Source organism: Melozone crissalis, unplaced genomic scaffold (assembly GCF_028551555.1).
Source record: "Melozone crissalis strain CALT ecotype California unplaced genomic scaffold, PUWL_Pcris_2 ptg000013l_1, whole genome shotgun sequence".
Lineage (NCBI taxonomy): Eukaryota > Metazoa > Chordata > Aves > Passeriformes > Passerellidae > Melozone > Melozone crissalis.
Window position 1 is genome coordinate 59,354,119 of NW_026535791.1, and position 14,906 is coordinate 59,369,024.

At 44.1% G+C, this 14,906-nt stretch overlaps 1 protein-coding gene across 1 annotated transcript in view; it reads left to right on the plus strand.

Moving 5' to 3' along the window:
• Positions 1–14,906, plus strand: part of NHS (NHS actin remodeling regulator) — a 241,900-nt gene that overhangs the window by 211,055 nt on the left and 15,939 nt on the right. The window contains exons 2-3 of the mRNA XM_054271769.1: positions 7,223–7,375; positions 9,601–9,734. Of these exons, the coding sequence (XP_054127744.1) occupies positions 7,223–7,375; positions 9,601–9,734 (287 nt within the window). The remainder of the gene's footprint in view (positions 1–7,222; positions 7,376–9,600; positions 9,735–14,906) is intronic.

Here is a 14,906-nt window from a genome sequence, read left to right on the forward strand (position 1 = left end):
AGGAAAAGCAGTTTAAATTATGTTCAAACACCACCAGCAGTGATTGAAAGCAGCAAAGCCAAGAATGGGATTAGCATGTGGTACTCTTCACATAAGTGCATATTGCTTAACAGCCTAATCTTCTTACGTGTCTAAGAACCACACGCCTCCCAGCCCTCTTGAATTATGTCTGTTGTGCCAGTCAACCAAACATCAGGTAAATGCAAAATTCAGGGATCTGCTCATGGAAATGACATCCAAATCATATGCTTTCCAGTATCTTAATCTCTCCTGCTACCTGAATGACAAATATGGGGTTTTGCCCACTTGCCCTTTTTTCTCCTGAATAGCTGTTTTTTCCATGTGTAGCATAATGCAAGGCAGAAAAATGCCACAGGGATGTGCTAAGACACTGTGATTGAAACATGAGAGGTTTCACTGTATTGGCAGGAAATAAAACAATACAAAGAGCATAAAAGATTGTGGTCTTTCTCAACAGATTCTGCTGTCAGTGAGGTTTCTGCCTTTTTGCTTGAGTTTGAAAAATTTGCTAAATTGTCTGTCCATGAGTGCAGAACGGAATAATAATTGTACTCATGCTGTTGCCCACATGTAGCTAAAGACTTAACTTGTTTTGTCATGTCTCCCCTCCTGTTTTTCTGGAGGGCAGCTGCAGCCTGCACAGACACAGTTGCACTGGCTTTGATTTGCATGTGCCAGTGCCAGTGGCAGGGCAGATGTGGTGACCCAGGCTTCAGGTCCAGACAGGTTGCCCAAACCATCTCTTGGGGTCTGTGTCACTGGAGCTTTCCACTCACATCCATCCTGAACTCAGGCTGCTCAACACAAAAACTCTTCAGAAATATTCTGGATTTCTGCCCTGATAAAAGCAATAAGAAATAATGATTCACAAGGCCATTACAAACCATGTTTTCCAGCACAGGCTCCCAGAGAGAAGTAGCCAAGGAGCAAACCATCTAAAGTGGGTCATCAGTCACCCATGGCCCTGTGACAGTGGGCACTGGGAAGACTGAAAGGGAAATGTCTGCCCTGAAAGGCACCCTCACAAATGACAGAACACACCAGGAAAACAGGAACAAAAGATGTGGCCAAGGATGGGGGCACCCTATCCAGACCCTGAACAAATCCCAAAGATATACTTGGTTGGTGAGGACACAAGGGGCTTGGCATGCAGTTTTTTCTTTCATTGAGTTGAGCATCTCTTGTCTCACATGAGAGATGTGGTTAGAAAGCTCTGTGAAGACCTGCCTCATTTCTCACCTGCCCCAGGGAAGAGAAGGACTGTCCCACAGACAGCTTCCCAGGGAAGAGATGGGCTGGGAAGCACAGGCAGGGTCCTCAGCAGCCTCTGCAGTGCCAAGGACCAGAGTGCCTGTCACATTCCCACCATCTGATGTCCCTGCCCCAGGAAAAGAGCTTTAGAAGAGAAACCCATCGCTGTCAGGTGTTGCTCTGGCACTGACTTGGTGGGGAAGGAGCATGGCATCCTGCCCCTGCCAGGGAGACCAGGGTTCCCAAGGGCACTGGGCTATGTCCCAGTTTCTAGCTGCAGTCATTGGGTACTTTTTCCTAGAGGCATGAGGGAAATTGTGTGCATACCCATGCTTGCAGGTGTACTCACTGAAGTTACGGTAAGGTTGCCATTGTTCAGCTGGGTGCTGGAAAAGCTGACAAGCCAGTACTGTTATTTGCAATGAACAGCAGTCCCACCAACACACTCCCTTTGCATGGGCATCCTTCAATTGTTAATAAAGATGGGACAGGAAAGTAGCTCATCCAAATAGCTTCTCACAGTTCCTGCTGGTGGGGTTTGCCAGTGGCAAATAGGGAAATGTCTGCATATATGCATGGCTGGGAGGGAACACAATTGTTGAAAACAGAATGATTGTCCCACCTTCAAGGAGTTCCAGACTCCAGTGTCCCTGCTGGGTAAGCCTGGCACCCTCTTTGCCATCACTGGGAAGTGGCAGCTGCAGAGGGAGCTGCTTTGCAAATGCTGAGCTTGCTGATGGATGTGGGACACGAACAGCAAAGAAGCAACTCTAGACTTTTATCAGTGTTGCAGGCTTAAACCTCCTGGGTGCCCCAGTGGTTACAAGAGTACATTGGGGGAAGTGTACATTCGGGACATACAGGGCTGGCTATAAATAAAATTCACATCACACTCAGCACTTGCCTCAATGAAACATTTATGCACTAAATTGCACGATGAAGTTGGATGTGCTGCCAGGCTGCCTCGTTTTTGAGATAATCTGGTCTTCCTCAGAATTAATTTTCTTGCAATGTTTTGCACACAAACGCAGCAGGCAGTAGCTCACTGCTGACCTGGGCAGTAGCTGAGGAAGAGGCTGATCAATTGAATTCTGCTGCTGCTGGCATAGGCCTATCTATGCAAAGCTGGATGAACATCCAGCTTCCTTATGACATTGAATCACACAAGAAAACCTCACCATTTTTACATGAAATAGCTAGAAAAAATGGCATATGCTAAAATGACAGGTCAACCACCTTAATGCTGGAGAAGAAGCACTTTCCTAAGCAGAGCCTGGCATGGGGCTGCTGGCCACAGCAACCTTTGGGTGCATCCTGCACCCCTGCAGCAGGGTGTGCAAAGAGGTTTTACTAAGTGCACAGCACCCAGCACCTCTGCCTCCTGCAAAGGGCTTGGCTCATGACAGCCTCTCTTAAGCATAACTGGGCTCTGGAATAGGCTTATTCACTAGTTTGATCCTTTTTAATTCTGGGTTTTGTCTTTTGGAACCTGGATACTTTAACAAGGATTCGGCAGCTGCCAGTTCAGCTTTGCCTGTGCAGAATTCAGGGCTGACAGCTCTGGGTGCTGGCCCTTCACATGCAGGCAACCTCCTTGCTCACTGTTCCAGGTGTGCTCCAGGCTGCACACTTCTTCACACCTTACAACAAATCTTGTTTTCTCTCTGAACCAGGAAATATAGGAAATTATCTTTTTTTCTTTCTTCCCCTGACAGATAATAGCAACTATAATACACACAGAAATAATAAAAAGTTGAGAAACAGAAGGGTCTGGGAAGGGGGGAGGCAAGTGTCTGTAGAAGCAGACGGAGTTGTGGGGGAAACCCCTGGATCTATCAAATAAATAGAGCAGAAATCTTTCTTGCTTGGCCTTTGTGGTGTTATTATTAGAACAACCACGCCTGAGTGCACTAAAGCCGCACAACCTTCAAGCATCCACATCCAGCTCTGCTATGGCAGGATCCTTTTTCTGCTTGGCTAAAAGAGGGAGAGAATGAGAGGACGTGAAGATGAGAAAGGTCTGTACATTATAAATATGATCCACTTCAATAAAACAGCTATTTGGAAATCTTAAAAAAATCTTCTCTTGAGAAGAGCCATTAGTGTATATCTGTTTGACACTGGTTGTTAGGAAACCAGCCAGTGTTAATGGATCCCCAGAATGGAATAGAGAATCCATTTAAATGGTCTCTTGTCATTTTGTCATCCCACAAGACAAAAAAAAAACCCCAACAAAACAATTACTTTAACTCAGGAATGAAATGTAGTGATAGTTTATGTAATTCACTTTGTATAGTCTAAATTGATCGAAGCACACACTAAAAATATGTTAACAGACTATATCTGATGCCTGAAATGTAGCATTTCCTATCTCTGTATTGGCTTTTTTCTCATTCAGTGTGATGTCCAGCTGTTAATCATTTAAAGACTGTGGCTTTACAGTGTCTGTATTGCTTTATTTATTACGATGATGCTGAGGGGCTACAGCCACGCGCAGGCTCAGCGTTGTAAAAGCAGCCTGCAGTGTAAAACACTGAGTGAAGGAAGTGCTGGCTGAAAGAGATACCTTATCCTCATTTCACAGAACAGAGATATAGGGAGCCTTACTATTTAATGCCAGCTCCTAGCACAAGCATATGGTAAAGCTTTGACTGCACATTTCTTCTAGATCTCAGCCCAGTGGTCTTTGTTTGCTGAATTACCACAGGGGTGGCTTTTTTCTTTTAGTGGAAGTAAGAGATTCAGTCCTGTGAAGAAAATTAGATGTTCAGTAGTCCTTGAAGCTCACAGTCCACTCCTGTGGTTGCATCCTCTGGCTTCAGCTCCCAGCAATGGTGCCCAGCTCCCAGGGGCAATCAGTGAGGGCGAGGCAAAATGTCATTGCAGAAGAACAGGCAATGTGCAAAGGACAGGGAGGGACATGCAAAGGACAGTGTGCAAGCAATGAAATGGAAGCAGGTCCTTTTTTTTGGCAGGCTTTTACTCACTGATTAGCTTTTTCCCTCTTACTTCTTTCCAGGAGATTTTTTTCAGAGTTTTGCTGCTCTGAGGTTGGGATGCTGTTCCACAAACATTCAGACTAACTGCAGTCATTGTGAGTTTATACTTACTTACTTATCCTTGGGCCAGCATTGTCCTCCACCCTACCCAGTGCTGCTCCCTCCCTCTGAGCTTCTTCCCCACTGCAGGCTGGGAACATTCATCCCCTTGCAGCTTTTTCTGCAAGCACTTTTGGTTTCCATTCTGGACCTCCTAGAAAATCCACTCCAGCTTTGGAGTATTTTAAAGGACTGGTCAGTTCAGTGAGTATTGTGCAGTATTTCTGTTTTCTTGGTGTCAGGGGGGTATATTCCCTGTTTCCATGAATCAGAGATCCTGCAGGGAAAGGTGAGAAGACATGGATGGGTGCTGGCTGGGGCCATAGCACAGGGCACTGTAAGCTTCTTAATGCTCTATCATTTGAAGATAAGCAATGTATTTGTGGTTTTTCTCCTGGGACAGCACTCTGCACAGCTCTGCTGGCCAAGGGAGACTTGTTGGGTGGCTAAGAGGTTATGCTATTTCATCTGTCAACAGCAATGTGTGTCTGCAGCAGCAGGTGCGTAGCACAGCTTGCATGAACTTGGGTTTCATTTTTAAGTCTCACACAAAGTATATTAACCCAATTCCTACTCCCATTTGTAAAACAGTGTTGCCAAGACCGAAAGAGCTTTCTACAAGCTACATTTTGCAGCAAAATCTATTTTAGTCTGATGAAATGTCTTAAAATTTCGTAAGTAGGTAAAACTTTCCACTCACTTACTGATATTCATCACAGACAACTACCAGCACTTCAGTCTAGACAGATTTTTCTGGGAGTAGGAAGGAACTGCTTGTGCCTGCCTTTTCATGAGCCTCCAGGGTACATTGTGTGATCATGAATATCACATGCCCTAGGCAATACAAAGAATGGGTGGGGTATCATTACTACTGCCTACAAATTTTTGTCTTGAGCTGAGATTCCCAAGGAGGAAGTGTGGCTCAGAATGGGATCAGGGCACATTTGTTTCTCAGTACCTTGTATGTAAAACACACATAGTGCTTTGTTACCTTCAAGGGGTAAAGGAGATATAAAATCAGCTCCTGTGAATGAGGCATTTCCCTACTGCAGTGGTAACAGACAGACAAGCCATCAAAAGCTCTGCCTGCAATTTGGCAACATTATGTTTTTGCAATGTCAAAAATTTAATTAGTAAATCCTCATGATGAACAAGCACTGACAGGTTGCCATCATTCATCCTACTACCTTCCTCCTCTATCATTTTTTCTCCCCCCAGTGCCATTCCTTGCACTGACACCATGCCAGTCGTATGGAGCAGCACTAAAAATGTGCTGAAAAATGACTGAAACCGCACCTGCAAAAATCCACTGATAAGCAAAGCAAGGCTCCCTACCAGACAGAGAGTTTGGGGTCCCTTCATTTTTGCTGAACCTCTGAGGACCTGAACTTCAGCAGGTCTGTTCATCATACCATACTACCACCTCCATCATGGCACCTACAAATTTTGGTGAACTGCTGGGGTTTTTTTCTAATCAAAGAAACTGATAGTCTCTCATTATCCCACACGTGGCAGCATGGTTCCTAGGTTTCTCCTCTTCTGTCTGCTCCTTTATTCTTCTCCAACTGTACTTTCCCAGTTCTTTCTCCACACAGAGCACTGCTATGCCTTCGGGCTGAGTGAATGTTGTTTTGCATTGAAGAAAGGCACAAAACAACATCAAAGCATCTCCACCAAAGAGCCATCCTCTGCCATGGTGCACTGTCTACCCCTCAAAAAAGCTGAGAGAGTGCACAAGCAGGAAAGTAGATGAGACCCTCAGATATGGAAAGGAGGGTAGTGCATGGCCAGTGGGGGTACCAGTGTGAGGCACACTGGTTCTTTGGCTGCTGACTGGGAAGGGAAGCCCAGGAGGCACCTCCTGTGCCTGAGGGTGCCTGTGGCACACTGTGCTGTCCTGTGAGCGCAGCAGCTGCAGCAGCTCCTTGGCATTGGACTGGAGCCTGTCTGTATCAGTGCCTGTGGCAGAAGGAACAAGCCCAGTGCTACCCTGAGGATGTGCTGCCTGCTCTGCTGTGTTATGTGGGCTCAGGATGAGCCTGCTCCCTGCTGCTGGCTGGGGCAGAGTGCTGGCATCTCCCATGGCCCTCCACTCCTGCTTTAGCCCTTGGAAAAATATCTGCTATGTACCCTGAGGCTGGGAGTAGTCCATGGGACTCCCATGAGTCCCAGCACTCCTGAGAAACTATCTCGAACTTTTAGTGGACTTGATTCATGTAATTTTCAGAGGCAGACTTCTGGGATTTCTCTTTGGAGGAACTGAAGTGTTCCTGTCCCTCAGAAGTCCCTGTCTGTTAAAGAAACCTCTTTTGATAGGTGACAGTCAAAGTCTCTCAGCAGGGCAAGCAGTTAATCTCAGTTGTTACACCCCAGCAGGCAGTGAACTAGCAACCTGTGTCAGAAACTAGTTGTGTGTAACATGATGTAGTGAAAGAGCACATTGGCAGGAGAATGAGTAAATGGGAGACCTATTCCTCCCACTGCCTTTGCTCAAAATGTCACTGTGGAAAGATTGGATAGCTTCTTTGCATTTTTGTTTTGCTACCTATAAAATTATTATCTCTTTGTCCATTTATATAAGAAACTGATATAGTATCATTTCACCTGCTTGCCTCCATGGAGCCATTTGCAATCTGGTAAAAGGGCATTGCCTAAAGGCTAACTGGTATAACATGATGTGGAAAGACAGAGAAGATAATGTTTGCTGCTATTTTATTGAGAGTGAAGGTGCTGTAACAGACCCAGTGCCTGTTCTTGACAATACAGTTCCAAGCAAAAACCTTTCCTTTTTAGCTAGGTTGATGGAAGAGAGACTGGAAGTCTTATGTTGCACTCTATTTTTTATCCTACAGCTGTCTCCAACCTTGATGCAGAGAGCAAACTGAGTGTCTATTACCGAGCACCTTGGCATCAGCAAAGAAACATCTTCCTCCCCTCCAGCAGGCCGCCGTGCGTGGAGGAGCTGCACCGCCACGCCAAGCAGCACCTGCGAGCCCTGCGCAGAGGTGGGTGCTCCCCCTGCTCCAGACCCTCACAAACACCTCTCCAGGCTCCATCCAGGCAGCAGGGGGATGCTCCCCCTGCTCCAGATCCTCACAAACACCTCTCCAGGCTCCATCCAGGCAGCAAAGGGATGCTAAGGCACAGGCACACAGAACTGTGGGCGCTCATCCACACTGGGACTTAGGTGCTCCTGCTAAGATATCACAGAACTGTAGAATCACTGGATGGTTTGGGTTTGAAGGGACCTTTGAGATTATCTAGTCCCAACCCCCTCACAAGGGCTGAAACAGGAGCCCAGTGGTATCAGTCTCCACAAAAACTGGGCTGTCTGCTCAGGGTTTCCAAGCATGATACTGGAGGATGCCTGTGCCCTTCAAGAGTGGCAGCTGAAAGTCAGGTGTAGATGTCCTGGATGGCTTGGAAGGGTTGGGCACGTCTCCCCTTCCCAGGCTAGGGAACGTTTTCTGACATCACCTAACAAACTGCAGACCGGTGGTCTCAAAGCAATACAGAGAGGAAGCAGGAGCAACAGGGCCATAACCAGGCTCCTGGATTCCTGCCATAAAGAGAATTTACTAGATGCAAACATCTGGATGGTCCTACAACAGCACATTAAGGGGAAGGCAAAAGATGGGGAAAGGCCAGTTTTCACTGGGAACCTAACCAAGGGAAAATTATTACCAGTACATAAGACAAAGCAGGCAAACAAGCCTGTCTTTCTTCTGTGCCATAAGGGGGGACAAAACTCATGCAGGTCACACTTAAAATATCCAGCAGCAGCCTCCTGTCTTGAAGTGTTTTGCACCAACAGCTCTAATTGCCTTGCTCATTTATTACTGTCATTAGCTTATAATAATAATCGATTACTTAGAACTGCAGAGCATCTGTTAGCTGGATAAGATGTTCCAATTAATCACCACATTTGACTGTCTCTGTAGGTTTTAGATCAGGAACACACTGCACTATGTCTTCATGGCATGGCAGAGAGTGAAACAGCCAAATTGCAGCCACAGCAGTGCTGGAGTAGAGCAGAAGTTCTTTTCTGTTCTCAGCAGCTCTGCTTTGCAGTTGTCCCAGAGCCCGGCTGATCTTTGCCTGCCATCTTGTGGGCAGGAGAAATCCTGACAGCATCATGTGAAGGCAGCTCCAGAAAATGTCCTATCATTTTAAAGTTACAAATCTTCGTTTTGGCAATTTCCCATCCTCCACAATTTATGGGGCAGCTGTGCAGGTTCAGCAGGCACCTTGTCATGTGCTGCTGTATCTTATTTTTCATACATACATGAGGATGAAATTTTAGTCTGAAATTTATTCTAAACATGTTTATTGTGTCTCGACTCTCTCTTCTATCAGAATTTCATTATCTCTTTATCTGTTTAATCAGGAGCAATTAAAAATGAAATTTTAGGTCAGAAAACAACTATGCTGGCAGTAAACATTGTTGACTGGACCACAGCTAGTGGAACCTTTCAGCAGCACTCCATGCAAACAGCAACTATCTAACTGTGACCTAAAATTAGAGATGGGAACTCCATGAGTCCATTCTCCCATTCACTTGGAAGGTTCCAGAGACTTGGGACCGATGCTGGAAGAGGACTGAATATTGTGAGCCCATGCTAAAGGAAGACTGCTGTGGGCCCAGGGTGGATAAAGATCTTGACCTTCCCAGGATGATCTCCTTCTTGCTGGAACCTGAACATTACCACTGCAACAACCTTCATGATGTCAAGCCAATGCTCAGGACCTAACACTGCCATGCAGACAGGGAATAAAATCCCACCTGGAGCTGTGCTTCTGGTTTTTCCCCTAAGAGTGGGGAAATTTTATATGGGTAGGATGCAGGCATAGTTATTGCATCTCAACATTTCAAGGCAATAGGAGCGGCAGGCTCCTGATAGAAATCAGGCCATGGGTCTCAAGTGCCTAGAAGAGAGCTCCATTGTCTCTTGGGATAAATGGTGTAAATCTCATTTGGGGGCAATTCAGCTGCAGTGCATGTGCTGGGGTGCATTGTATGGGCATTGCTCTTCTGGACACACAGATGTCCACTAAGTGCTCCTCCCCTTCAGCTGCAACAGGGATGATTTGTACCAGTCACTGGGGAAGAGAAGAACCTTTGTCTTTGGAGTCCATTGTCCTGTACCTGTCTCTGTTGTGCTGTTAGTAGAGATATTTGTATGTTTTTAACACTTGGAAAGACTTGTGTCTTCTTTCTCATCCAAAACAGAACATCGAAGCCGAGGAGATAACAGAGAGCAGAAAGTCCAAGGCCCCATTGCTGTGGTGGCTCCCCCCTTTCCTCCCTTCCCTGCCATCTGCAGCCAAAAGAAGCAGGCGATAAAGGACCGGCATTTCCTACCAGTAAGTCTTTCACTACAGCTACCACATACAAATACATTTTTGGCATGGTGGGACCCAGGTGTGGCAGTGCTTCACAAGTGCCCCCTCCCCAAGCTGATGCAGTACAATAGAGCTGGCCTTAAAGACTGTCAAAGCAATACAGAGAGGAAGCAGGAGCAACAAGCTCATAACCAGGCTCCTGGATTCCTGCCATGAAGAGAATTTACTAGATGCAAACATCTGGATGGTCCTACAACAGCACATTAAGGGGAAGGCAAAACCCCAGGGTGGCAGTTTTCAATCAGAAACCTCTTCTTTTTTACCCGTGGCCAGCATAGAAATGCTCTCATTCACACATTCCTTCACAAGTCCTCCATGTTCACCACTCAGGCTGTAGAGGTAGCACTTTGAGGACCCTCCCATAATTTCAGAAAGTGCTGTAATTTCAGCCCTGGCATTAGCATTGCCAGGAGCAAAGAGTTCAAGGGCTTTTGAGTGCCAGCTTGAGGCTTGTGTGTGTGCAGGAGGTTCAGGACCATGACCCCAGCTACAAAAAGCCACACTTTTCATAGTCCTGTTTGGCAGTGTTCGTCTCCATGCAGTTTTTCAGATGTTTCATGTCTCACACATGTCCTTACAACCAGCCAAGCAGAAACTCCAGCTGAAGATCTGGTCCTGTATATCTGTGCTCACTTCTCACTGCTGCATTGATTTGAAATCAAGTTAGTATTGACAATATGGTATTTATCACTGTTAAAAGAAACATGCTAGATTGACAGCTTTAATTCTGATTAGGTCCATAATTCCCACTGGCTTCAGCTGGACTTTGGTATTTCTGTGGCTCTGGGTGTTTTACCCATAGAAGTATCAGAGTAGCTAATTTTGCCCTGTACTAAGAGCCATTGCATTATTTAAAAGCTGTAGGTCAGACTTGGACTTGGCATTTAAGTGAAGTGTTTGTTTAATGCCAGCTCTAGGTCAGGTTGTGATAGGTCTGCTCTGCATCTGCCAGGTCAGGGACACTGGCATCTCAAGAGATGCTACACCTGTGAGTACATTATAAGCTCAGTGATGATTCAGTCACAACACTGAATCATCATTTACTTAAAAATCCAAGTGCATTCATCCTAATCCACTGTATTAACCATATTTAAATACTATAATGCTAAAGCACTCACAGTGTAAAAGACTCAGTGTAAACGAGTCACACCTGCCCAGGAACCAAAACATCAGCCAATCAGTCCATAGGAAAAGTTCTGTTTCTCATTTAAAAAGCATGAAATACATAATAAGATTTGCATTAGTTTGACTGTTTCAGCCTTTTGGCTGCTTACCTGATTAATTTTGAGGACAGCATCACCATCACTGCTTTGAACAGGTTAAGTTTTCAGGCCTTATGATTCAACTTAAAGGAGATATCATGATGGTAAAAGACAGCACAGAAGAGAGTTTGAAGACTGAAAGAAGAAACAGGATTACCTGTTTCTTCATGATAAGTCATCATCAGAGCTAGTGTTGTGGTAGAGTCATTGAAAGGTAAAGGGAAGGTGATGCCATGTTAAGGATCAAAACCAGTTACAGATGATAGTTTGGACAGGCTATTGAACATAAAGCTCTCTTACTATCAGATGGGGAACGAGGCATCTCTTTTGAAATTGCATACACAGTGCTCAAAGGCCTGAATCTCTGCTGTGTTTGGAAAACAACCAGTGCATTTTATACATTACTTCCATCTGTGGAACACAAAATAATAACAACTAGTGAGCAACTCTCTGAGCCCTGTATTAGTTGACAAAATTAAGTCATGCTGAATGCAGATATCTTGGCTATATCTGAAAGTCCACCTTTTTCTTTTCAAGAAGGAAAACATTAAACTTTGTGCCCACCCATATCAGACCTCCTTTTGGAAGCTGACCGGCTTCAGTGTTCCCCTAAGGAGAAGCAAACAAGAGCTATTGGAGGGCTGTTGTTCTGTTGATTTCAAGGCATCTGGCAATGTTCTGCTCTGGAAATTGCAAAAACACTGCACACAGAGTACTTCAAAGTACCTTGACCAATTTCTGAGAAAACCCCTGTAAATGGGGCAACTTAAAAATTGAAAGAGAATACAGCAAGATGAAGCTGCACATGAATGTTCTGTCTGGCAGAGATTAATCAGAGATTGTTACAAGACACTGCAACAGTGAATAGCTAATTGGTATTGTTCCATCCTTCATGATATAATGATACCATTACAAGAAAAAGTTGAGGATGCTGTAATTGGCTAGCTTGCTCTTTCTGGCATAAGCTTTTTTTTGACTGACATCTGCAAGACTTTATCTGCTTCAGAGACTGCCAGTAATGTTTGATATCTGATTCCAGTTGATGGTATCAGCAAGTCATCCAGGAACTAAAGATGCTAAATCCACAAGAATTTTTATTCATGCACAGCAGTATGGTGTGTATTCCACTCTTCTGATGCATTGGGAAGGTGCTGAAGGGAGCAATACTACACAACCAAAAGAGCCCCTTTTTGTGTTTCTTTTAATTAGGAAAGAGATCAACAAGAAGCTGGGAAATTTTTGAAAGTTACAGGGTCTGGCTTTCCCCAACTGGCTACCTAAGTTAAATGCATGTATTGAGATACTCAAATAAGAACCTTGATTTTGAGGAATGCTCATATTACCACTGTGAGACTTGTGGGAACTACCACTACTGAAAGTTACTGAGAAAACAGGTCACTTAAATCTGAGTCAAGGTTCCCTATGTGTTTACCTTTTGGCTGCTGCTACAAATTAGGTGGCTATGAGCTCTTGCAAAGATCTTGCATATTGTATACTAAAACTAGAGAAAATCAATCACAACAGATGAAAATTCACTTTTAATCACAGCTCTTCACACAGGGAGAAAGATGCCAAAGTCCCATAAATTTCGAGAAAGGACAAATGAATTCAAGGTCAAAGCAAGTAATGCCAATATAAATGGGTCTGGAAAGACGTTCTGGACTGTTCCATCACAGGATCATTTTGTTGTGGAGAAAGAGAACTAGAAATGGAATAGGCTCTTTCATGTCTACTCTTGTTACAGGAAATGCCTGATTTGGCTGATGAAATGTCCACTTAGCCCAAAGGCCAGAAGGGGATCCTTCAGGACAGAGTATAAGAACAGGGCATGGTTTATGCTGTTTATTGTCCCATGATTTATCCTTCCAGTTTCATACAGAAACTGGTTACAGAGTTCCTGGGCCAGAGATCAAACGCAGAATAATAGCCACCAAAGAACCTCTCTGAGTTGACTGTGAGACTTGTTCAATATAATTTTTTAGCAAATTTACACCTTCAGCCTCAACAGCATCCTGTGACAATGACTATAAAAATCTGTTTGAAAATCCAGCTTTTGTTTGTTTCAAACCCAGCATCTCATAATTTCATCAAATTCCTTCTGGTTCTCAGACTGAGAAACAGTAAGCATTGCTTTCTCATTCCCCTTCTCCATGCTCCTCATGGTTTTGCACACATGACTTAACTTTCCTATCCATTCCAGTCATTCTTTTTTAAAGCTGAAAAATTGGCATACTTAGTCTCTCTCTCTACACTAAAGAAATATAGAACCAAACACATTTAAAAGTATAATTCATTAAGGCATTTTTGCCAATGAAGAAGAAAAACTCAAATTAAACCAAAAATAATCTGAGGAGAGTATGAGAAAGTTATGGACTTGCTAAAATGAGGAAAATATTTCTTACACATGTTCCCATGACAACCCTGCTTGTAGCACTGCTGAGGCCAGGCACTGAGAGTGAAGATGCTGTGTCATTCCAACTGCATTTCAGACCTCTCTTTAATTTTTTCTGCATTTCTTCTTTCTTGGGTTTCCCCAAGTCCAGCCAGCAAGGCTCTGAAATGTCTGTATTCCAGTTCAGAGTGTTATGGGACCACACTGTCTCAATCCCCACGTGGCACAGCTATTACAATAAAACCAAGGAGATGGAGCAAGGAATTCAGTATTTGGAAATCTACACTCACAATTGCACAAATTTCAGGGTCAGTTTATTCATAATTATAATCTGAGCAGGAATCTAAGGGACGAGAAGCAGAAGGTTTTTTCCAGACAGGGTTTCTCTGTCCCTGATGCCTCAGCTAGAGCAAATAATGCATTGGGTAATTTTATTCCATCTCCTTGCCATTTCAAAAATATTCTCTGTGGTCTGCTTTAGGATGCTTTGTTTACAGCAAAGGGAAGGAAGCACAACTGAATTTACTAATTTTCACAGAGTTTTCTACTGAAGCCAGATGAAACCTCAGTAAGAAACCACTGAGTTAAGGGACAGGCATGAGTTGGGCTCTGCACTTTCTGTGTGCAAATCCTGCCTGAAGCTGTTAGAAATAAAACCTACCTGACTTTATTCATCAGACAAATCTTGTATAGCTCCATTTGTGCAATGAGCCTAATAACTACTACCTGTATTGTGGGATGTCTATTTTGTACCTCTGTCTGCTGAAATGCCATGTGTGGTATGACTTCTGTCATGAAACATGTCTCAGTTTTGTCTTTACCTTGTCAAAACACCAGAGCCACTCATTAATTGTTAAAGGATTGTCAGTGCTTTAGCTGATCACATTTGTGATGCTCCAAAAGAAAAGAAAACACCCACAAGCAGATAAAAACTTGAGGAGAGTGAAACATACATAAATATAAGCATTGGGAGCAGGCAGGTGAGCAGGGTTGTGATTTGCAGCAAAAATAGCACTGCCAGAAATACTCCCATTATTTTCTCTTCAGCATCAATTGACTGTATAAGAAAGCTGCAGTATAGTTATGAATTTCTAATTAAGTAGTCAACTGTGCTCTGAAAATACTGGAAAGCTGGTAGCCTTTCATTAGTGTTTCTTCTCCTTTCTCTAGACCTTCTGATTTTTCTATCATGTAAATAAATACCATTTTCCTTAACTCCTGTGAGTTAAGGAAGCAGCAGGCTCTCCCTTTCACAGATAGAGGGACACACAGAGTTCAACTAGATCCCCAGGAGTCAGTACTGCACCCATGTGAATGTGGGATTGAACACTATTCACACTTATTCCACATGTTGCCTTTTCAGTGCATGAATGACTGTTCTTAAATGAGATGTCAGGATGTGCTGTACACCTTATTTCTGTGCTTCCACACGGTGAGAGCAAATTGTATGTATGTTCTGTTTGCTGGAGACAACAGAAT